Below are 24,705 nucleotides of genomic sequence, written 5' to 3'. Positions count from 1 at the left end.
ATTATTATCATTAATCATTACTGGAGTTTACTGAAAAGTTCTTTCATCCTCACCACACTTTGGGAAGGGAGTGAAAGAAGGGCACTCTAATGCTATGCAATTTACATGATAATAAATAGATAAAGCGCAAAGGTGCCTGTATGAGCATCTATATGTGTGCCTCCATTTACCATTCTAATTTACTTTTTTTTTTTTATTCTGTGTTTAGTTTTGACAAAGGAAGTAGGAGCATGGGAGTGAAAGGAGGTGGAGGCTCCCGGGGAGTTTTTACACACTGTGTAATTAAGCGTTTTGACTGACAGCAGAGCCAAAAGGAGCAGACGCACTCCGATTGGCTGGAGCGTACTCCACAACCCGCTCTTGTTTCCAGGCTCCGCGCAGGCAGAGTGCTCTACCTCCCTGAACTCTCGCAGGAGCCAGACGCACCAAAGGAGCGCGACGGGGGCTGCAGCTAGAGGAGAGTGCCTGTGGACTTTACCCAAACCAGAAACTCAACACGCTTCACGCGCATCGATCCGCAGAGCTCAGCCTCCCTTCCCCCACCTCCCACACTTTGTTTCTACTTTGAATTTCTTCATGAAGTAAGTGCTGTCCAAGCTGCGCTGAATTGCATTTATTTTATTTTTTACTGCCGCTGCAAACCAACAACAACAACAACAATAAAACGATGAGGTCCGCTCCTGAATCCTTCTGGAGGATAATCCGAGTGGCTGCGACAGTGGCGCTCATGACGGCGTGCAGAGCATCAGAGTATGAGTACCTCAGCTGGAAGTCGGACATGTACACCGGCGGGCGCAGTTACGGCAAGCCTCCCCAGTGCGTGGACATTCCGGAGGACCTGCGGCTCTGCCACAACGTGGGTTACAATCAGATGCTGCTGCCTAACCTGTTGGAGCACGAGACCATGGCGGAGGTGAAGCAGCAGGCCAGCAGCTGGGTGCCACTGGTGCACAAGAACTGCCATCCGGGCACGCAGGTCCTCCTCTGCTCGCTCTTTGCGCCCGTGTGCCTGGAGCGGCCCATCTACCCGTGCCGTTGGCTGTGCGAGGCCGTGCGGGACGGCTGCATCCCCATTATGGAGGCGTTTGGCTTCCCCTGGCCGGAAATGCTCACCTGTGACAAGTTTCCCCAAGACGAAGTGTGCATTGCTATGACGCAGCCCAATTCGACCGAGGCCACCAATCCAACAGGTAATCCACACTTTGGGGTTGGTTTCCCTGATGGGAGGTGTTAATTATTAGCCCTACCTGTCACATAAATGTTGCCAGTGTTGAGTTGGGACGTCTATCTGTGGTTGTAACGCCTGGTTTAAGAGCACGTTAGCGGCGAATGATGGACAGGTGCATCATTTATTGTCAAAAGCCTTATTGTCTGTACTTCAAGTAAAAAGTGGTGGTAGTCAAACTAATCTTGGCCTATTTTCTCCTTTGACATCAACTAATGTTTTTTTTAAATTTCTTTCTTCATAATGGATTCCACTGCTGTTTATAAGACTTTGTCTCTATTAATTTGTTTCTATAAAAATGTAGGGTTATAAAATCCCAGAAAATAGTGGCAAATAAACTATCCCACATTACAAATGCCACGGCCTTAACCTGTTAATAAAATTTCATAAGCAAGTTATCCTGACACATACGCCTACACTAAATAAGATTTGGGCTTTCTGATTTGCTTTCAACAATGTTTAGTATCAATTGTATTTCCCTACATTGAGGTCTAAGTGACATTTCCAAGCCTCCACACTGCCCCGAGTTCAGAGTTTCTTGTAAAAAAAAAAGGATTACCGATTACTTAGCCATTAATCGGCTCCAATGCTGCCATTTGTGATTCCTTAATACAACCAAACATTGACTACCTAACTCAGAGTAACTACCTCACTGGGAAAACAAACAGCCACCACTTTTGTCGACACCCGTTCAGTTAAATGGGCTTGAGAATGTTGTTTCAGGGCTGAAGTTCTGTTTGCAGATGCAAATCCCAATACAAACAAACCAAATACGACCTTTTAGGGGGAAAATCATCTGTGACACCCTGGATTTGATCTCATTTTAACAATGTCAACTTACCTCCAACCCCAACACGTCTCATGCTGTTACCTTCACTTTTTCAATCTCTAAACAGCTAAACTCTGGTTTCCATGTGAATGTAAAGATGCTCGCTCTTGACTTGGTGTAATGTATTGAAAAAGCTCTAACAGATGGTAGTGATTTATTCCAAGGTGTTCGTTGAGCTGGAGTACAATGCTGGGAGGAAGTCCAGCAGTGAATACCTGCATCTATTAATTTTACCGCAGCATCCCTGACAAATGCGTTAAAACTGACGAAAGATGGAAAGACATAATTCAAAAAACACAGTTTCCAAATAAGGCATATTAAAATCTAGTCTGGAGGCTATCACTAATGGCTCCCTGGCTTCAAATTCGCCAAATCTGTTGGCACTGTGTACGTCGGTATGAAACAGAGTCAGACACCTCATGCAACATCAGGGAAAAGGGGGATGCAGTAACAGAGTCCAGAAAAATGCTCTTTCAGCACAAACCCAATGGGCCAAGCAGACACATACCAAAGAAATCCTGAAAAAAACAAGAGCAACATGTCCAAAGAAGATAAAGCTGGGGTGATTCTGAATAGTTTTGGTTTGAAACTCCGGTTCGGTATTCCTTCTTATTGCCTAAGTAAGGTGAACACCACCAGGGAAGGAAAAGAACAACCACCTCATTGACTTTCACCATGAAATAGAGAGGGATTTCAATCATCAACGAAATCATCAACTTACTTATATTTCAACCCTAAGCTGTAAATACACCACTTGAGGACATTTTGGCTGAATAAATTGGCCATAAATGGGGGGACTGTGGATCTTCCAGCATTTACACAGTGCTCACTGTATCTGTCGAGTGAACATGTCCCGCGTGACTGCAGAGGGGGTCGGTGTTACTGACTGACATGGTGGTATGAACGGACAGAGGCCTGTTTTAATGGAAAAGAGGGACCACACAAAGCTCCATGCTCTGCAACCATCACCTGCTACCATTCGTCGTCAGCGCAGGTGATAAATAAAGCCAGCAGTCTGCGGACAGGACACAGAGCCGGGCCTGTTACTTGGCAGGATCACAGGTTTTCAGTTTTCTGCCATCAATATTCCACGGAAAGTAATAATATCTGATGTTGAGGTTGATGAAGCCGAAACCAAAGCAACGTAATCTTCTCAGTCATGCCCCCTTGATGATTGTTAATAGAGGTCAGCTAAGAGCGCTTACCAAGGTGATAATTGATTTAAAGGGGAACCCATCTTAAATAGGCAAAGGGACCCTGTGACTCTGTAAACAGTGTCTGTTTTCATAAGCTCCTCACACCTGGGTGTTAGTTTCACAAGCTTTCGTTAAACACATGTAATGAACAACTGGCAGACCCCCCCACCCTCCTCCTCCCACACACACACACACACACACACACACACACACACACACAGGTCCACGCTGTGGCATTGAAATTCATTCGGTTTGAATTAGACGCTGCAGGACACTGCAATTGCATTGCAGGTCCAAGTTGGTTTGGAAAGTGAACTCAGCTGTTTGGCATGAAGCGACCATTTGTGGTAGTCCAAAAAAAAGTGAAAAATCGTGTTGGTAAAATATTCGCAGATATGCCTCGAGACTAAATTACTTTTTGGCAAAAACACATTTTGGCTCTTTGTCTTAAGTCTGTTTTTTTGGCCTTAGGCTGGCAATTATTGTCTTTTTTTATTTTTGTATGTTCAAACTTGGATGGAATATTATTACCGTTTGTTCCTTCCACCTTTCAAATCCTTTTTTTGTGCATTTAAGGTGTGTGCATCGGCGTTGAGCTTCATGGAAAGCTCCATTAGAAAACAGCCTAATATATTAAGGCAAAGAGTGAAGAAGAGTGTTTACTGCAGCTCTTTGTTACAGCTAGCTATAAAAGCTGAAGACATTCCTCACTGAGGTCAGGTCATCAGAGCATACAAAACCCAAGCGACCAGACACTAGATACGATCTCTGCCTGCACAGAGTTAAGGTGTGTGCAGAAATGTATAGGATTGGGATTTAAGGGCAATGTGTGTAATTTAAAATGAGGAATGAGTGTTTTGTTTCCCTACTGATTCTCTATTCGTTCTTTTAACCACATGCCAAGTGGGTGGTGATGTGAATAATACCAAGTGAATGATTCATTGCTGGTATCATTGGAACTTGCATTTAATATTTTGCCTCTTTTCCTCCCACCAATTACCCACAGGTTTCTCTCCCGTCTGCCCTCCATGTGACAATGAAATGAAAACAGACGCCATGCTCGACCACATGTGTGCCAGCGAGTTTGGTAAGCGTCCTCTCAACACAAACACAACATGCAAATGAACACACCCCACTCTGATACGCCTTGACATGTATCACAGCGATTCGTGAAACAGAAGAGCAGCATGAGATTGCATTTGGTGTATGTTCCATCTTCAAGCTTTAAAACAGTCCATAAAACCTAAACAAAGTATGTAAAGCTGCCTCTAGTTTCAGACCAAGCCATACCTGGTCATTTCCTACCCAGTGAATTCCATAGAACCTCTTAATTGCCAGCAATGTTCTTGGTTAGATTATAGAATAAATATTCATGTTAAGATAACATTTGAGTTATTATTTCTTAGTCAAATGAACCATGCCTGTCTGGTTTGCTTGAGGATAATGTTCTGTGAGTAATGAATTGGGGTCAATAAAGGTTTTATGTGGCAGGTCCTCGCAGTAGTAAAGTGGGATGTCTGTTCCGCAGTCTGGACGGACTGTTGTTGCAGAATACTTTCTACACATGTTGGCATTAAATGTATTCCGAAATGAAGAAAGAAATGATAGACCCCCTTTTTTTCTTTAATAACTTCTACTACAAATATATCTATTTGAAAAATTTTAAAAAATTTTAAAATTAAATTCTGATGCGGTGAAATACATCTTAAACCCTTTAATTTGGTTTACCCTTCAAAATATAGTTTGGATTTTTTAAATTTGGGTTGTATGAGGTATTATTCAGCATATTCCTATTACCTACAGTGGAATGTGGTCGACGTGGAAAAACAGACAGGAGTACCTGTACCGAAGTTAATCAATATAGGCTACTGCTCTGAACAGGGGCAGCAGCAAAACATATTTTAGCCATCGAAGAAAATCAATATCAGTGTAATTTTAGGCTATTTATTTAGTAGCTCATGGGGGGTAGAGTAGTTTTTTTAACTGAAGACAATGTCTGGACAAGTCAAGGAATATTTGAAAATGTAAGAGTTATAAGAGAGAGCTTTCGTGAAAATATTCATTTTAATAGTCTGCATCCAACTGGATTAGAAACAAGACAGAAAACAACATTAACAAACAAGGAAAGAGAGAAGGTCTTTAGCTGATCTGGCCACTTGATTTAGGATTACTTCCAGGAATGATATGCGCATGATGCATACAAGATGCAAGATGTTAGGCTTTCATTTTTTTATTCCTTGGCTGGACCAAGACTTGTGGCAGCTTGAATTCCAGGTGCCTTTCAGGGCAAACACAGCCTAGATGCACATTGGAAACAGACTTTCTTCAATGTTGGAAAAGTTAAAAGTTACATTTGTTTAACGAATTGCCTTGCTGTTTATGCTGCGGTGATAGGCCTCGCCTTTTTTGAATCCCGGTTTGCCAAGAGGAGAGTGGCACATAATTGGCTTGTTTCATCTCGGATGAAGACAGATGTTGTTTTGCTTGCTTGTCATAAGCCCCCTCACGAGCTGACAAGTGAGGATACACAGACAGATTTAGTACCAGGCCGAGGATGAGACACTGTGTAGCTTACGTTGCAGGTTTGAACCTACAAGGGCCCAGTCTCCTCTGGAATGTAACACATGTCACGGTGATTCCAGCGTGGTGCTTGAGTTGATTACAGCGGGTAAACATCTAATGCACAGAGATACCATCACTAGCTAGGCTAAACGATTTGTTTGTTGCTTTTTCCAGTTGGCCAATGGAATTTAGTTTTGTATAAATATATCTGACAGCAGCTGAAGCCAAACATGAGTAAATGTTTTGTCTTAAGGAAAAAAAAATATGCAGATGAAAAAAATCCCAAGCTTTAATCATGATTATCAGTATAGAGCAGCATTCTGATTGCATCCTGCTGCTTTTGACTGAACTGAAAGTGGACAAACTTGATAAGTAGCAGCAGTTTTAGGAGCGGATGTATCTTTTTATAATGTATTTTGTAGTAAGACCACAAAATAGATATGATAGATCGATGTCTTGCTCATCTCCATGGAACACAGGGATGGAAAACCACAGATTGGCTCAGAGAAGGAACCTGTGAGTTGCACTGAAGTCTTTAATCATCTGCACGGACCAATCATGTCTAAATATCCCCAACCTGGCAGTGAAATAACATTTTTCGACACTGAAAAACTCACTTACTGGAAGTTGTGAAAGGTCTGTTCTCAGTTAAGGTAACAGTTGAGTGTGAAGTAGTTTCTTTGTGATAATACTTCACAAAGTTTGCTTCCCATCAATTGCTCCAGCGCATTGACTTTTCCTGGCAGTTTTATGCTGATAAAAGCAGAGAAAGCTTTTGTTTTAAGGCGGTTGGATGTGAAATCATTCTGGCAGGGGAGGAAAAATTCTTGTAAGTTAGATGAGTTACCGTAATAAGTATCAGGTTCTTGGTCCAGCAATTTTCTTCAGGAAGAACTGACTTTGTGTGATGAACCTCTTTCTAACAAAAACACACACACATACACACTTTGAGCGGCACTCAGCTAGTAACAGATTTACAGCTCATCTCACTCAACACTTTGTTCCCATCGCAATTTACCTCGATGCTTAAGGTTTTACGGTGCCTCATTGTCCCAAAAAAACTCCAGTGCCTTTCAATTAAATCTCTCCACGGCCTTGAACAGCTCACTTTCTTGTCGTTGCCAAATTGCTCCTTTCCTTTACTAATGCTGTAAACGACAGGGCAGCCCATCACTGATCACTTCAGATTATCTGATCTCTTGTGTTTCTTTTATTGTGAATGGGGCACAGTACACACCCTCCTGCTGGGTTTATGACACCCTGGGAGCTGGAGGTCCCGTCTGTGCCTCTGAACCAGCAGAGGAAATCGGGTCAAAGGTCAGGGAAATCCTCTGAATCAAATTACCATTGTAACAGTGCATTACTTGAGATTTTTAAAAGAAAAAATATTTACAGTCATACATAAACACCTAAATCTAGTTTTAAAAAAGGTAAGGAAGTACATCTTTACTCAAGATACAAAGACATTTTGTGGGATATCTCTGAATTGAGGCACATTATTTACATAGCTTTTGCAAGAAATGCTGGATGAGCTGGCCTGCAGTCAGTAAATAAATGTATTGTCTAGCACCACTTCACACCAACCTTTAATGGACCTTTTGGGCTGTTAGCAGTTAACGAACAAGCAAAGGAACTGAAAAACAACAGTATTTATTTAAAAAATTGATAATGTCGCAACAGAGGCTTTGCTACATTACATTTAGCTGATGCTTACATTTTTGCTCTATACGGCAACGGGGAGCAATTCAGGGTTAAGGGGCTCTAACCACTGATCTAAACATGTCCATGAGCCACAGTTGCCTTTTAGTGGAAGGGCCATTCATCATCAATGAAAATGTGTTACTGAGTAGCTCACACTACTTTAGTTTTGTTGAATGAGCTCTGAGAAGACAAAGGGTTGGGGACCCCCTGACCTACAGCATGGATTTTCACGTTTCATGGAACAGTTATTTGCTTTATTGCACATTCAAATTATGTGTAGATACAGAGTGAGCAAAAGACAGCATTGTTAAAACTGTTCAATTATTTGGTGTTAACTTCTTACTGTACACAGTTGCCAAAGCAAGTAAGCTCTCAAACAACACAAGGTGCAAAGAAAGTTCATAGCATCAAAGGATTATCGAGGATGATGGATTTATCAAGATGAAGTCCTTTCAGGGGTGGGCCGGGGTTTCTCTTTTATGACTCACTAATTATGAATGCTGCCCTTTTTGATTTCACTGAACACTAAGCCTCGTCACATAGGCCATTTGAGAGACTAGAGGCAGGGGATAAAAGTCTTAATCCCGAGCATGTGCATTCTTAATACTGGGAAAAACAGGGCAGCTCTGTTTTAACACTTTAATTAGCAATGGGAGATACTGGCACAAAGAAAGGGATGAAATGTCGGACGCTTCCTAAAGTGCCAATTCAGGTTTTTTATGTCAAGCACAATTCTGTGAAAAGTGAGTCAAGAGGGATTTGATGTCTGAAACTGTTTAGGAGATTAGACAGAACTTGTTTTTTTCTATCCAGATCTTTGCTAGAGTGTAAAAATGATTCATGCTCAATCATGTCGTTCCTGATTGAGGTTAGAGGTTACAAGACTTTGTCTCCAGCATGAATTATGATTCGTCCTGACACCAGCTCCTTCCCTTAGATTGGACATAGCATGCTCCACTTTTTTTCCTTTACGTTGCCCTGTCACAAGGTCGTCTGTGCCACACACACATCCCTGAATGTCAGTGGAAAACAAGACGACACATGGAGGGAAGGCCTATTGAGATTTGGACCACCAAAGTCGGACTTGTGCTCTGTTTTAATAGGGGAACTGGGGGAAAGAGAGATTAGAAGATTAAATAGAGTTCAGTGAACCATCAAGAGTGGTATGGTCAATCTAAAAAACCAGCAGCGTCAGAAGGAGGTAAAAGCCTAATCCAGAGGTGTGCATTGGTTTACTGTTCTACCTTATTTTCATGAAAATTAAGGCCTTTACAAACTGAAAATGTAAAATACTCTGTGAATATGTTGCATCAAAACTATTGAAATCCATCAATGCAAATTTGCGACAGTTGCAGCACTTTCTCAGTAAAGGGTTAAATAGGTTTGTGCAGGCAGTGGACCAACTACCCTGGTCCTATTGACCTAGAGTAGTATCTGGCAGTCTTTCTCAGTTAACCTGTTGTATAACCCGAGCTAGTTTAAGCAAAATACTCTAAGTGATTTAGAATTCCCACTGGTATAAGTTTTTTTTGCATCAGGCTTTTATTGTAAAAGGTGTGAACGGAAGGAGGTGATGTCTCCCTACCTTTGTCCTGATTGAAAGGAGTAACGTTTGCAAACTTCGCAAAGTTTGACTACTTGGGACCTTCCATGTTGTTGTACATGTACACTCGTCCGTGTGCTGCAGGAGGTGATTGGTTCATCATACACAAAATATCAGTGTTTGAGAATGGAATGAAATTGTAGGACAGAAATTAGGAAGGTTTTTTAGCTTTACATTTTTTGAATGTAAAATGTCCCACTCCGTACACATCTGGGTCATTCCTAACTTCCTTAGGATCTTCATCAAAACTTTGACAACTATAGGAAATGGAATGGAAAACAACATTAAGCTGTGAAGCGTTGGGAAATATATATTAATTGGTCTACCATTTGAACCATCGTATACAGGTATCCTTTATTATCTCTGGCTGTCAATCATCATTGCATCAGTTTGGTGAAATACTTTTTCAGATATTTATTTTTCTCAATTTACCCAAAAACTTAAATCCTTTCTAGTTATTTCATCAATCAATGATATCAGCATTTGTTTTTCAGAAAATATTTTATCTCACAATATGCGTGGATATAAATGTAAATATACATCAGTAATGCTCACCAGTCTTGCTTTGGTTTATGATAGTCACCTAATGATACTCAATGCAATAGTTTATATAAAGTTAGCAGAAAACCACTACACTGACAATCTGTCAGAGTTAAATTATTTCATGAAATATTTCTTAATTCTTGTTCGTTGAATTAGAAGTGAAAGGTTCCCATGAGCCACGCATTCCAGAGGGGATGTGCTTATCAGAATCAGAAATCAGAAAAAAAGATGAATATAAAAGAAAGACCAAAAAAATAAGACATTAAGGAAACAGAAAAACACTGTTACTGTATATACAGTAAACACTGTTACTGTATGTATATACATATTTCATTTGTTTGTGTATATGTTTCTATGTATATGTTTATATATATATATATATGTATATGTGTGTGTATGTATGTATGTATATATATATATATATATATATATATATATATATATATATATATATATATGTATATATATATATATATATATGTATATATATATATATATGTATATATATATATATATATATATATATATATATATATATAAACATATACATATATATATATACATATATATATGTATATGTATGTGGACCATTGGTATATATATATATTTTATTTGTTTACATATATTTTCTATTTTCATTTTGTATATATCTGCCATCCCTGCTTTTCTTTTATTACTTCAGTTGTGTGTTTAGTTTATTCCATTGATGTTGATGTCTGAAAATGTGGGACACTACTTTGACAAAAAAAAAGTCCCCTTAAGGATTAATAAAGGACATATCTATCTATATATCTATCTAAACAGTAGTCCAGAAAGTGCAGATGTAAAGTTTAATGGTGTAAAACAAGAAATTGTCTGTGTCAGGCTAAACCATTTTATGTTAAGAGTAGGGAAAGTACATCTTTAAAAAAATAAAGGAAAGAAAAGACAGTGAATGCAATATTCCCCAAGGTCAATATCATTTTGTACAATAACTAATCCACCTTTAAGCACAATGTAACTGTAACCTTTTCTCCAATGCAGCTTTCAAGACCAAGATCAAGGAGGTGACCCGAGAAAACATGGACCGCAAGGTGACCCTGCAGAAGAGAAAAAAGATGTTGAAAGAGGGCAACCTTAAGAAGAAGGACATGAAGACGCTGGTGTTGTACCTGAAGAATGGAGCGGACTGCCCCTGCCAGCAGCTCGACAACCTGGGGAACCAGTACCTAATCATGGGCCGCAAAGTGGATAAGCAGTACCTCCTGACAGGTATCCACAAGTGGGACAAGTCCAGCAAAGAGTTCAAAAAGGCCATCAAGAAACTCAAGACCTACAAATGCCCCGCCTTTGAGAATGTCTTCAAATAAAATGACCCCTGTCCTTACTTTTGGTCGCATCTCATTCTACATATGAACTTGCACAAACATTAAAAATCCCAAACTTTGCTTTCTATTTTCCTGTTTATATATCGATCTGTCTTTGTATATTTACAGTTATGTGAAATGTTCATTATTACTTGTTAATTGATTGTGGTGTGTGATGACACCCCCAAAAAAATCGGTTGGGTTTTTTATTTTTCTTCCTCCTTTAAGAAAAGTTCATGGTAGTGAAAGCCCTTTCTCACTAAAATCATTTCCACTTTATGTAGATACTTTCATTTAACAGGTCAATTGGATTTTGCTTCAAGGGATTGTTGGACATGTTTGAAAATACAATTTTGCTTTATTGCTGAGAGCTCAAATAGAAGATTAAAACAAATCGGATGTCTAGACCATACATCTGAAGTTAGAATCGGCAGGCTGTCAGCTTAGCTTAGCATAAGGAACCCATGAATTGTAGAGGTTTTTGTATAGATTTAACAAATTCCATAATGTTTGTAATTAGTTAGCTGTAGAACTGCTGGGAGGCACATCAGAGCCAGCCGAGCTGGTTCTTCTTGCTGCCGGACTTAATGCTACTTTAAGCTAACCATCTGCGAGCTCTAGCTTCATATTTAGCCGACAGACTTGGGCGTGGTATTAATCATCTTATCTAACTCTCAGCAACAAACATATGGCATTTGGTTAAATCACATGACATTTGGCTATATATATATATATATATATATATATATATATATATAGATATATATATATATATATACACACACACACACCTCTTCTGTATTCCTACATCTAGTCTAACTGCAGTAATAAGTATACAATAGTAATGGAACATGTCTTTTAGTCATACATGCTTAAAAATGCATACGTTTTCAAAGTGCAAATATTGTCAACTCTTTTTCTGGTTTGTTTCACTCAACTGTTGCTGGTCTTTTTTTTTTAGCACTATTTTGTTTTTGATTGACAGCAGTGCATTTCTGCCTATTACATGTACATACAAATTTTACATAAATATTGAAAAGTGAATGGTGTCTCTTATGTTATTTAATCTCTTTTTTAGAGATTTGTATAAAGATGGCAATATTGATTGGTTGGTACTTCAGTCAAATTAAATATTTCACCAGAAACAGGAAAAATGTAATATGTCAAGAAATTCGGTTCAGACATTTGCTACTAGGCGGTGTATCCTAATAAAGTAGGACTTTTTATGAAAAATTGAAAATGTCAGGTCTTTTTGTAATAATGTTACAGCTGTTTTGTGTAAAATCAATTTATGTGGAGGAACTCATACGATCAGCTATAGAATAAATGAAAATACAGCATGTATATATGTAAGTTAATTTGCTAACTTTATGTGTGCATACGAACCATATCAATGTGTTTTACAGTGTAGAAGTAACTCTAGTTACTTCTACACTTTTGGCTTCTTAAAACTCTCTAGCAAAGACCTCTTTTATTACCATAAACTATCAGCTCGGTCTTGCACGTGCAATGCTCTTAAAACATCATTGCCAAAACAGCTAGCTTCTGCTATGTCAATGTCAAACAGAGAGCACGGTAAGCTCAGCCAAAGTAACACTTTAACGCTTGTAAAGATAAAGTATGGCGTTGCCAGATCTCCACACCGAAGGATCTCTCTCGTTGGCATGTTTTTATTCACCCCCATCTCTCTGAAGGGTTCATTGTGGTTTCACAGGCAGTTGGCGCCTCGGTATGTGGTGTGTAAATGCTAATCCCGAGATGTACATCAACAGCTCACGCCGATAGTAAACTCCAATGCTTTCTTAACCAAACGGCAATGCAGTAAAATTTAAAAGATTTGTTTTCACAAAGTCTGTGATGATGGATTTGGTTTCCATGCTGAAGAGGCAGGACTTTCCCCATTCCACTCATGAACATTCACAATCAAATGACCGAGGCAATTTGTATTTTCACTGCACAAAAAATATAGATTTGAGTAACCTGATTATTTATTGTAAAAACTTTTACGAGCTGAAATCCATCATGCCAGTGCAACAAGCGTAAACAACAAAACATGAAACCATTCTGTCAATAAAAAGGCTTGTTAAAAACCAGGAAGTATCAAACGGACCAACATCTTGCCCCATCTGGTTTCAATAAAGGATTTGGTATTGAAAAATATATCTCAGATGTGAACATAACTTTCTAATCATTACTTCAGCTGCCTTCAAACGAGGCCCAGAAAACCAGCGGCCAAGATCCAGCTTCGTCCTATTAAGAGATGATCCGCAAAAAACATCCTGTTGGATTCGTCGTCTCATTCTAATTGACAAAGCTGATGAAGTTGACAACTGGAAAGTCTGATTGGATAGAGAAAAAAAAAACAAAGCTGATGATGAGGAATATTTCATCATGATTTCAGTGTTTCTGGGTCAAGACAAAACTACTGACTGCCCACGATAGTCTGCTGTATTATTTTCTTTTGATTTTGAAAGAATTCTGAGAACTTTAGGAAAATGCTGTTGCAATAAGCACCGGTAATCAGACAAGTGCTTCATTCCCATATCAGACAGTGTGACTTGACTCTACTCCACTCACTCTTGGTACCATGCAGGTGGGGATGGATATCACATTTTATGAGCATACATGGCAAGCTAAGCTAAACAGTTACACTACACTACATACAGACGGACAGCTTTTGATTTACCTCGTTTGGAACAGTCGCTATTTGCCGAGTTGGCACACTGTTGTTAAAAACATGGTGGAAAAGAGACAGAGCAGAATGAAATATCACATGTTGAAGAGAGGTTTTTGACGTATTGGCTTTTCACTTACAGTAAGGAGCGTAGTTTGTTTGTGCGGGTTTTGGTCCATCCCTATCAGGTATTTTTCTTGATTTTGAGCCTTTAAAAAAAAAAACAATATTTGGAAACCTTTGAAATTGTACATCTTCAGGGGAACCAATGGAGCTAACTCCCACAGGCCGAGTATAGAGAGTGCTGATAAAAGGACAGATGTACTTTGGTATGTCATTCTTTTGACTATAAGTAGTGTAACTTTAAAGTGTGCAGAACTTATTTGGGCCTGAACACTTTTGTTCTGTACCTCGTTTCATATAGTTTTAGAAGTACCTACAAAAACTTTACCACCCTAACATTTTAGAAAACTGCTTCCCAAAGACTTGTCCAACCTATGACATCACAGTGAATGCAGTCTGTGACTAATAACTCCATTCCAGAGAAGGCTCACTTACCTCTCTTTCTTCTCCCTTCTGCGTTTCAAAGGCACATCTGGAGAACCTTTGGACACCACTATTTAAGATGCAACACCATATCCTTACATGAGGGAAGGAGGAAACAATAAAGTGTTATAAAGACTTATAGTGCAATATTGTCAGTGAATAAGCCATCATAACATTACTTTATATTTTATTTTATTTTTTGTCCTCACCAGGTCAAAATGTTTGGTTTTATGGATCACTGAACCATGGCTGAGTCTTGAGGTTTTAAAAAGTGAGGCACTTCTCTGTTATTATTTATATGGCTTCAAAGCTGCTGCCATTGCCCCGACTGCTAAAAGTGTCTTTGTATTCAAGGGCATAGCAGTATTCTCTGTTTTATGGCACATCACCAGTAGCCAGCACATTCAAAGGGTAGTTTAGGAGGATTTTGATGGGCAGCTTAGTCAGCCATAATATGCATCATTATGAAGTCAAATCATATGTAAAAATCACATTTTAAATAATGTATTGCAGCTCCATACTGTTTAAAACAGTTTGGACTGGATTTAGACATTTAAAAAAATACAACATTAGCTTGACTATAGCTTCTCCAGTGAGTGACTGCATACATTTACAAAGTCTCCTAAATACAGCAATGTTTTGGGCTCCTTAACTGACCCTGAGCTACTGCACAAACCATTTAATGTCTCTGGCTTGTCTGCAGGACACAGTAAGAGGGATGAGTCGGCGCACTGCGTGAGGGACCAGGTTCTTCTGGAATTCTGGGATCTTAGTCAAATGGGTAGATTAGTCATATCAATCTTCTGGCTGTGAACCGCCCTGAACCTCAGGCTGTTTGCCGCTCGATATAGCATGCAATTGACAACTATTCAGTGGGAGAAGGGAATTACTTGCAAGGAAAATTAAACAGAGAAACAATTGTTTTCTTTTTCAGTCCACAAGTAAGCAGGGGGAGGAGGTGGGGATGGACTCCACATGTGGATTGCGGACATATGTTTTTGAATAATAGCCATTAGTTTTAAGAGGGTGATGTCATTGTTGCTTTTCCAGTAACTATATTCCTGCAGTCCTGGATCGGATCCCTGAAATGACTCCTGCATTGCATGATTCTTATTCTTCACTAAGGAAGATGTTTATTGCAAATATTTGCAATAAACATAAACCGGTGTGTTTCCTGAGCCCGATCATGTATAAGTAAAATCAAACCTTCCTTTTGTTGTGAGGGATTAGTCTTACAATCAAGACTTCTAACAGCAGTGGTAGATGTTTTGATTGACATTTCGATTTTAATTAATAGGCTTCAGCATACAGACAAACCTGCTTCCTCTTCACAAATATCTCACGGAGCCTCAAACCTATGGACTTGGGCAAGGATGTGAGCAAATACAAGTCTCTGGATAAAGTTATGTAATGCCAGTGTCAATATGGCTGTAAAAATATTTGGTGAGAAAATGAGAATTCATCAGTGGCCATTAAAACCACAAAGACCTGTAAGGAATCATCAGTAGTGTAGTTGAGAGTGCTGTAATGGAAGCGGCTGGGTCAACTTGGTGACCTGATCTTCCAATGTTTTTGTGATTCAGGAGAATGTTGGTCATCTTGTACTCTTTCCCCCCACAAAAATGCACACATCAGTTTGCTACATTTTGCTGAAAATATTTAAAACTTAGCTAGTTAGCAAAAAACTAGCAGGCAAGTTAAGTTGGGTGGGTTTTGTTGTTCAAAGTACATTTACAAATACAAAATCTCCAGCTGCGCCAGCCTTACCGTACAGTAGTTAATAAACAAGGACTGAGGAGAGTGCTTCATGGCTCAGAATCAGCTGAATCCATCCTGACAGCCTGTTTAAAGTTCAGTTGTTGCTCAATAATGCCTCTGCTGCTTCCAAAGCCAAGTGAATTTCATAAATTGTTCCCCTAATAAACCACAAACATCTGTTACTTAGCAAAGTTATGGCCAGGATGTAGGGGAGCGTAAACCCACTTAAACTCACTTTTACCAGAATTTTAACTGCACACTCATTCCACTGACATGAATCTTCATTACCATTACTTACATACAGTCATGTGATTTCTCCGGTCACAAATTAACCATTTTCACTCAAATCCACCCAAGATTTTATAAAAGTATAAATATACACTTTGTACTAATGTTGGCAATGCACCATTTAGAAAAAGGAAGAGAGTTGTGTAATGTTTCTTTTGCCAGAAGGACAAGGCCTCCATGACAAAGTACATTGTTTGTCTATGCCCTCTAGAATGGCATGCATCAACCGACACCCCTTAAACAGGACAACATTGTTTTTCCAAACCTGTCAGAAAAAAATATGGTTTGAGTTTTATTGGAAGAAAAGACAAAGAGTACAGCCAATCTTGTTGTTCTGTAGAGCTGCTGACTACCAATCAGCATGCAGACATACATACACACTGAGTTGAGAGGAATGCCTATAGTTTTACAGGTGTTTGGTCATAAATCAAAGTTTTGGAACAAAAAAAATATATTTCTGGGACGACCACAAATATGCGCACCAAATGTCAGAGCAAACTATTCTATAGTCGATGTTTCAATAAAAAACTTAAAAGTCAGATGAATTGCAGCTTTGGAATACAACAGCTCACATGACGTAATGACATAAAGAAAAAAGTTTTAAAAAAAGATCCAACAATTTTTACAAACTCCAGCCTTGCTGCCAAACTGTGCTCAAATCCAGAGTTTTCACAGATGCCAAATAAAGTCTGAATTATGGGATTAAAATATGCATAACCCATCTAAAATGTTTTCATCTGATACAGTGATGCAGCCGTAACAACATGCAGCTTCAATGAAGAGTTGTAATAAGATCATTTCAAACCATAGGGGGGCCTTTCAAAGGGGGAATGTATAATTCCTCAATTAAGTATCTATTTTATATCCATTCTTGATTCCAGGAGACATCCGACCAAAATAATTTTTTGAATATATATATTCTTTTGTATCTACTGAAAGTTTTAGCCCTCAGTTTCACTTTGTTATTTCCACTGATCTTTCAGTTTGTGTGCAATGAACAGAAGAACTGTGTTCTAAACACGAGCAGTGATTGCTACCAACTGTCAAACAACACGCCATCAATAGCCATGCTATCGGCACTGTGGGGCTGTGTTGTCAGCTAAATACTAACGTCAGCATACATGCACACAATGACAATGCTACATGCTAATGTTTATAAGGTATAATAGTTTCCATGTTTGCCATCTTAGTTTAACATGTTGGCATGGAAGAACTTTGCTCAATAGGAATAAAAGCAAAGTACATCTGAGGCTGATGCCAGACGCAATGGCTCGACAACTTTGTGCAGAAGATGATGCTCGATGAAAGATCGCGATCATCGTCAAAGGGATTAGAGTGTATCCTAACAGAGGCTTGAATGTGTACAGCCAAGTTCATGGCAAGGCATTCCATTATTCTTGAGATGTTTCACTTAAAACCACAAACGTCAACCTCATGGTGGTGCAAGAGGAGTTTTTGTCTAGAAACCGTGAATGTCTGTTCCCCATTTTATGCTGTTCTTTTTTGCGATAATTCCATCTGGAGCAAAGTGGTGGACGGATGGCTAAACATCATCTCTATGGAAAACTAAGAAAAAAGACATGACAGTGTTCAAAGGTTGATTGTTTCATGCATCAATGAAAAAATTCCACAAATCAAACATGATTTTACGTCTTTGATTCAGTCAAACATTCTACTGGAAATTTAACAGTAGATCCATCGAGCCAGCAGTATTGAAGGGTAGTTACTCATTTATAATAACAGCTTTCACTGAATACTATCTTTCTCCCAGGTTTGTTCCATCATGCCCTTTGTAACTTCAGTACATTTGAGATTATTCTCTGCGTCGACTTTTTAACTCACTCCAGGGGGTGGCTTTGAACTGTGGCCGCCTACTTATTATGTTATCATGGTGTATTTATGCAAAAAAACGACAGCTTTATGGGGGTTTTCCGCCTGATATGAACGCACATTGCATTTACTTTTCCTGGCACAGTTCCCTTTGGAAAATGTTGAAGGGCACAGGTGGTCTTTTATAAGTATGCACACATTTAGGAGCTGTAATTCTGAACGTACTCTTTCCAGGTAACAATTTACATAAGAGTCACTCAGAATTGGCGAGAAAAACTAAATGCACAGTGTTACCCATGTTTCATTTGCAACATCTAGTATATCTAAATTATATCGTTCAGATAATCTATGTTGTATGTGTTTAACTGTGCAACAGTAAGCAAAGGGTTAAATAGTTACTGAAAAAAACGAAATTGTTAAAAAAATTTAAAAAAGGCTTTTGGACTCAGGGACGTGAAAATAAAATACATCATAATTGTTAGATTACAGACGCTCAGATAATTTTGTAAATTATGGTTGATAATGGAAGGTGATGGTAGAAAGACAGTCTAGTGTCTGTTTGGCTAATGACCTACAATTTAGATTCATGATGGCTATTATTGTGATTGTTAAAGCAAATTAAAACTAACTTGAGTATTTTGGGTTAGATCATAAGTCATGATGTGGATTGTATCTTTAACCAAGCACTCAAAATGTAACTCTCCCAAACCTATGGAAGCCTATCTCTGCCAGGAAAAGAATAAAAGGTTAAATATAAGGAATTACAAAAACGGAACAAACCCAAACAGGTAGTTTTGTTAGAATCCTCAATATTAACAATGTATTTAAAACAGTTGGTACCAGATTTTCCAGCATGGTAGGTGTTAACTCTTCTTACAACAATCCTCTTACCTGATTTACTTTTAAGATGTAATCTGTGCTATAGAAAAACATCCTCTCTATTCTGACATTGGTCCTGCTCTTAGTCAACATATAGCACAAACAACTACATGTTTTACAGGAAGTATTTATTTTAAAAAATTCCAATTCCTATCTGGACAAATTAAATACAGGCTACATTCCAAGACTGGATGTTTTTAGTAATTTTAGTTATCACAAATGTCAATATGATTTTGAACGTTTTCTCAGGAACATTTATATGGGATCCAGTGCAACCTTTTGACAATTTGTATAAAACATGTCAAATTTAGTAATTGGGAATTTTACACAGGCATTCTTTGAACAATGAAATACCTAAAATTATTATTTTAAGAATTATTCTTGTGCAAACACAACATTTATTTCATACAGGACTTGTGTGTGCATGCCAAACATTTATTCTTTTCAATTTGTTAGTGTTTTCACCACGCCAGTTAACACTGCTCGTCACTGCCAAGACAACACTCGTGAAAAAGAACCTGAGGCTGGGCTCACCCTGTGATGAGCTGATCAAGTCTGTGCAAGGCTTTTAACAGTGGCTTGTTCGCAACATGTCTGACGGTGTGGGCCTTTGTGTTTGTTCTGATTAAATAAACTTGCAATCACAAACTGCTGAGAAAATACTCATGATTTTGATGTCAGAATGATGATCCCGAGGGAGGATTTTCCCAGCTCTATCTGTTTATATAGTACACTAAACGGGGAAAAAAGACTCCCTGGGGGCCTCTGTTTCATGTGTGAGAGTTCTCAGACACCAGTACATTGACACACGCATACACACACTGAAGTGAAATCCATGCCTCATCGACACGTGTTCGTCTACCGTAATTTGGCACTATACAGTGTGGTGAAACAGCCACAGTCCAGGGTTTCTCAACTTTTTCAGACAGGTCCTCCAATTTTGAAGTCCATAAATTGGCATCATTCCAGCAATCAAGAGCAAAGGCAGAGCTTGTGTTTGAAATTTCCATGTGCATATTTTACCGCAAACAAAACCCAATAAATCTTTGACCCTTAAGCTTGAGAAACTCCAGCGACATTGTGGGTTGGATTACTGTCGTATCCTTTTGATAGCCCTTCTCAACTACAAGGCCAACCTGAAAGTGTTTATATCTAAACCCTCTGTGAGTGGCTCGTTACCATTTCAGTTGTATTGTATTTTAAGAACTATTTTAAGAGGTTTTTCCCTTAACCGATGAGAGGGCTCAAGGACAGAAAATGTAGTATGTTGTACAGATTGTAAGCCCCTCTGAGGCAAATTTGCAATTCATGATCTCGGGCTACAAATTTCATCAAATTGGATTGAAGCTCAGGAAATGCATCATAAGCTTGATGAGACATTTATACTTCTGTCAACACTTGAGTTGTTAGTCCTATTAGTTGTTTTTGTCCCTTTCTTGGAGCTCCTTGTAAAAGTAGTGGTTGTGACATACTGACGGGAGTAGTTCAATCAAAGATTTGATGTCTCGCTGTGGATGTTTTTCCAGGAACTCAAAATTATAAAATCTTCTCTAGCCAAAAGTAGCTTCTGGGAAGTAATGATTCTTTTAAATGAGCTGTATTGAACATTCTGAACATTGATATAGCAGCAAAAAACTATTTGCTTTGTAAAGATGGAGTGGAGTAATATCTACCTGAGCAAAAAAGAAAGTCAATCTCCTTCTGTATGTGTTGCTATATGAGTTTCTCCTCGCTTTGTTGACATAGGCCGTGCATGCATTGAATACACGTTAGTGCATGTGAGCTCACCCACAAGGTAAGCTCTGTGCTGCTCTCATACTGTGATTACAACTTATTATGCCAACCAACAACGTAGTTGTAGTTTGTAGTTGTTAGCAGTAGGACGCTGAGAGGCAATTAAAAAATGCGCCCAATCCCACGTCTTGCGCCTTTAAGTGGATATAGTGTACTGTGTTCAGAGAAAAGTTAGTTTGAATGACCCACTAATGATGGGTAAAGTGGAGTGTTCTCATAGCTTCTTATTTACATCTAATGGTAAATAGTTGCCCGGCTGTTATGCAAAATCCAATTCTGAGATTTTACCCCACACCCAAATTCTGTAAATGAAGTGATCATGGTGTTAAAAATTACATTAAAAAAACAATAGTAACATTTCCCTTTAGATTCCCTGTTCTTGTTACCCTGAATAATCTACAGACTGAACGGTTGTCATTGCTTTTCACTTTTGCTTTTCAAAAAGGCACAGTCATTGTTGGATGTTGTCATTGACTGACCTAACAACAATGCTCTCCTTCTCTTGTTCTTGCATTGAATATTAAACCCAAAACAATATTATCTTAAAGATCCGTTTAAAAGTATCACAAAAGGATTAGAAACCTGGTTACCTGGAACATGACCAAAGTATTGGCTTTCTCCAGGAGCAATCTGATTGTGAATCAGGTTTCTCTAATCCCAGAGTTTGCCACAGAAAGCCAACAGTAACGCAGTTCCTTAAATCCGTGTAAACTTTAGGAACCCAAGGACTCAGTATCATCCTTCAGGGAATTTATGGCACTGAAAATAGCATCAATGTGTAATTTAATTCCTGTCACAATAGAGTGATGACAGGGTGTTAATGTGCCATAGATCCACAAATCCTCCAAGAATTCAGGCTGTGGTCCAAGCTTTAAAAACACATTTTCCTGGCACTGAGAACTAAGCAGTTTGACATAGAAATAAAAGCAACATTGATGAGGTTAGATTAATGGACGCATTTACGACTGTGGCTCAGTGGTGAGCAGGATCAGATTTCAATCAGAGGATTGGTGTTTCAGACCCCGGTGCCGCTTGCTGTTTGATCCCAGGCGCCGCTAGCCCATGTCTATCTGTCCTTGAGCAAGACAATTAACCCTAACTTGCTCCCGCAGCTGTGCCTATGGTGTATGAATGGTTGCTGTTAATAATGTGGCTCCTCCCATCTGGGTGTGAATGGGTGAGTGAAGACGTGTTAAAGCGCTTTGAATGGTCGGAAGACTCGAAAAGCACTATACAAGTACAGGTCCATTTAACATTCATTCAAAACTCATGCTAGGATTTTTTCTTTCTGAAGTTTACTATTATTGTGGATTTTTTTTTCATTTAAAGTGACCAGAAGCTCACATTAAATACATTTTAGTTGTCAAAACCTAAATCACAAACCAAAACCTAATCTTAATGCTAATTTCCAATCAAAAACATTTTTTATTTTGTTTAGTTTTGCCACTTTGTTTCAAACGGTCGATCCAGATTTCATCAACAGTGGCATTCATACCAAACACCAACATCAAGCTATCTCTGATTAAGGCCAATTGCCATGTTGTTGTTTTGCAGTTAATGAACCGGAATTACAACATTTGGAATGCGGATGAGTGACGTAAAGATGCGGGATACGTCTCTGGTAGCGCCAACAATCTGTCAATCGCAGTAGCCCCGCCCTGAAGCATGCTCCACGTTATGGTTTATTTGACTCTAAATAGACCATCATTTACTCAATGAATGTCACGCTGTATTCAGAAAGACTTGGAACGAGAGATGCAGACCATACACTCATGTTTTTGCTATATTTACTCAGAGAATAAATCAAGTGAGAAGTAGTCTCATTTTCTCATAGACTTTCATACAATCTGACTTCTTTAAGCATCCAGTGGAGTTGCCTTTCTGCTGGTCAGTAGACATAATGCAAGTTTTAAGACACTTCTGCATCGGATATACTTGGCAGAATTGGAGGTTGCCACCTGGTGCTGACTAGCAAATGTTAGCATGCTCGCATAATAAAACAGTGTTTCTCACTGCATGGCTTGTGAACCTCACGGTGAGTCACACGAGACATATTATCATATGATAATATTCACAATATATACCACTACACATAGTTCCTATACTACTCAATGCAGCTATATCTTTTATACAAAAGATGGCAGTGTGGGCTTTAAAACATGGGATTGTAAAAACCTACTCAGGCTTACTTTAACTCACCTGCCAGATTTGTTGGCTTAGTGGAGCACCACTGACAGATGTACTGTTGGACAGTTAATAATCGTCCAACTACTGTGTGCAGGGGGGAAAAAGTGCACTGTGACCCTCCAAGAAGCAGCATCGAGCTATACTCCTATTTTGAATGGTGTTGGTGGTCGGTATTTTTACTGTGTTGCAATAACGGTGGCAAAAAAAATACTAAAACAGAACGGGGGAGGCACAAGGCTGTAAAGTGTGTGTATGGCTCATTGGCCCCACAACTTGAAATAGTAATAGTGAAACTACCGTAAATAAACAACAACTGCCCGTAGTAGACTTTCTTATGTAGAGTTACGTAACAAGCATTAAGTCAGGGTTTACTTTTGGTTTTAAGTGGGACACAATCAGTTGTCTTCAGGGTGAAAGTCCTGTGGTTGTGTTTGAACACCTACTGGAGCTGAACCATTGTTAATGAAATTAGTTTCTAATATACTTTTCCCACCACGGAAAGTCAAAGTGTCAGAGCACGTAAATACATAGTTTAATAAATAGACTCTACTCTTGACGAACAAGTTTTAAAGCCTTACTGGTTTTATACTATCAGACATAAAGTGAGGAAGGGAGACCACACAAGACAATGAAGGAGTGACACCATGTAGATCTGCATTGGTTTTGGTTCTTATTTGAGTAGAACATACAACACTGAAAGCTTTTCAGCCTTCAACATGTCATCTACACTCTGGAAAAAAGTGAATAAACGACTGGTAAAAACTAGAATTGGTCCCCTGCCTGGTAATATAATGCATACCTTGTGCTATGATGGTGATTATTAGCGGGGTTACAGTAGAAATAGAGGAATGCCTGTGTGAACTGTGGACAGCAGGATAATCTGAAAAATGAGTCTGGAGAAAAGGCCAGTTCGTATTTCACTGGTCCTGAATGAGATATTGAACTGCTATTTGTCCAAACCTGCAGGGCTCATAATGAACGCCATAGTGTTTCTGTTAGGGCAAAAGTATCATGCCGTAGATCAGCAGCGTCAGCAAAAGCTTTGCCGACTGAGCTTTAACGGATATGGGTTTCTGAGAGCTGAAACCAGGGTTTCCTACTGAAGCTGCTGATAGTAAATGTTAACACTTTTTAAGAAAATGACAGACGTGTCGATGTGGAAAAACCTCTGAAGCCCTTTTTTAAAAAGCCACGAAGGAAGCATCCATCAAATCCATTTTATGGCACTGACTGGCTAATGTCAGGAATTATCTAAAAGGTCGATGTTGACATACTAAAGCGGGCTGAAATCAGGAGAAAAAATTGCAGAAAGCGATTTGTGATACAGTTGAAACCCAGGATGGATTTTGTGCCAATAGCTGCGAGTGACAGAGCTGAGCAGTTATTAGAAGGGGAAGACAATGTGCCTTAATAATCACATGGTTCCCGACACACTACACCTGTCTCTCATTTAAGAGTAGTTTTCTTTCCTTTCAAAGGTCATTTCACCAAAGCGAACACTTTCCACCGTTCTCTGATGTAGCCTGACGTAGCAGAGGGAAACCCCGCATACAATCACAGTTCCTACGTTAATGGCTGACATAAATCTTAATTATGGGAAGGCATAGCACACATCTCAACAAGAAGTCAAAAGGTATGCCGGCTATAAAGTAGCATAAAACATCATTTTGTGTTTTCTTTCCACATAAAAAGTTATGTAAAAAGTCCACATGGAAAGTCATGCAGGATTGGTCAAAAACATCTG

At 39.0% G+C, this 24,705-nt stretch overlaps 1 protein-coding gene across 1 annotated transcript; it reads left to right on the top strand.

Moving 5' to 3' along the window:
- Window positions 1-393: 393 nt before the first annotated feature.
- Window positions 394-11,719, top strand: sfrp1a (secreted frizzled-related protein 1a). Its single transcript, XM_068605392.1, has 3 exons — window positions 394-1,190; window positions 4,257-4,337; window positions 10,683-11,719. The coding sequence occupies exons 1-3, from the start codon at window positions 668-670 to the stop codon at window positions 11,006-11,008; spliced, it is 930 nt and encodes a 309-aa protein (XP_068461493.1). The 5' UTR covers window positions 394-667; the 3' UTR covers window positions 11,009-11,719.
- Window positions 11,720-24,705: the final 12,986 nt, after the last annotated feature.

This window comes from Clinocottus analis, unplaced genomic scaffold (assembly GCF_023055335.1).
Source record: "Clinocottus analis isolate CAN_PGR_092001 unplaced genomic scaffold, fCliAna1.0.p SCAF_7, whole genome shotgun sequence".
In the NCBI taxonomy this organism is placed as follows: Eukaryota; Metazoa; Chordata; class Actinopteri; order Perciformes; family Cottidae; genus Clinocottus; species Clinocottus analis.
Note: the sequence above shows the minus strand (reverse complement) of the source record. Positions and strands in the feature narration are given on the sequence as shown.

What these genes read in the sequence shown, in the direction of transcription:
- sfrp1a (XM_068605392.1), top strand. Translation starts at nt 668, where the DNA reads ATGAGGTCCGCTCCTGAATCCTTCTGGAGGATAATCCGAGTGGCTGCG. An exon ending in CGAGGCCACCAATCCAACAG is followed by an intron (nt 1,191 to 4,256) that starts GTAATCCACACT and finishes AATTACCCACAG; the next exon opens with GTTTCTCTCCCGTCTGCCCT. An exon ending in CATGTGTGCCAGCGAGTTTG is followed by an intron (nt 4,338 to 10,682) that starts GTAAGCGTCCTC and finishes TCTCCAATGCAG; the next exon opens with CTTTCAAGACCAAGATCAAG.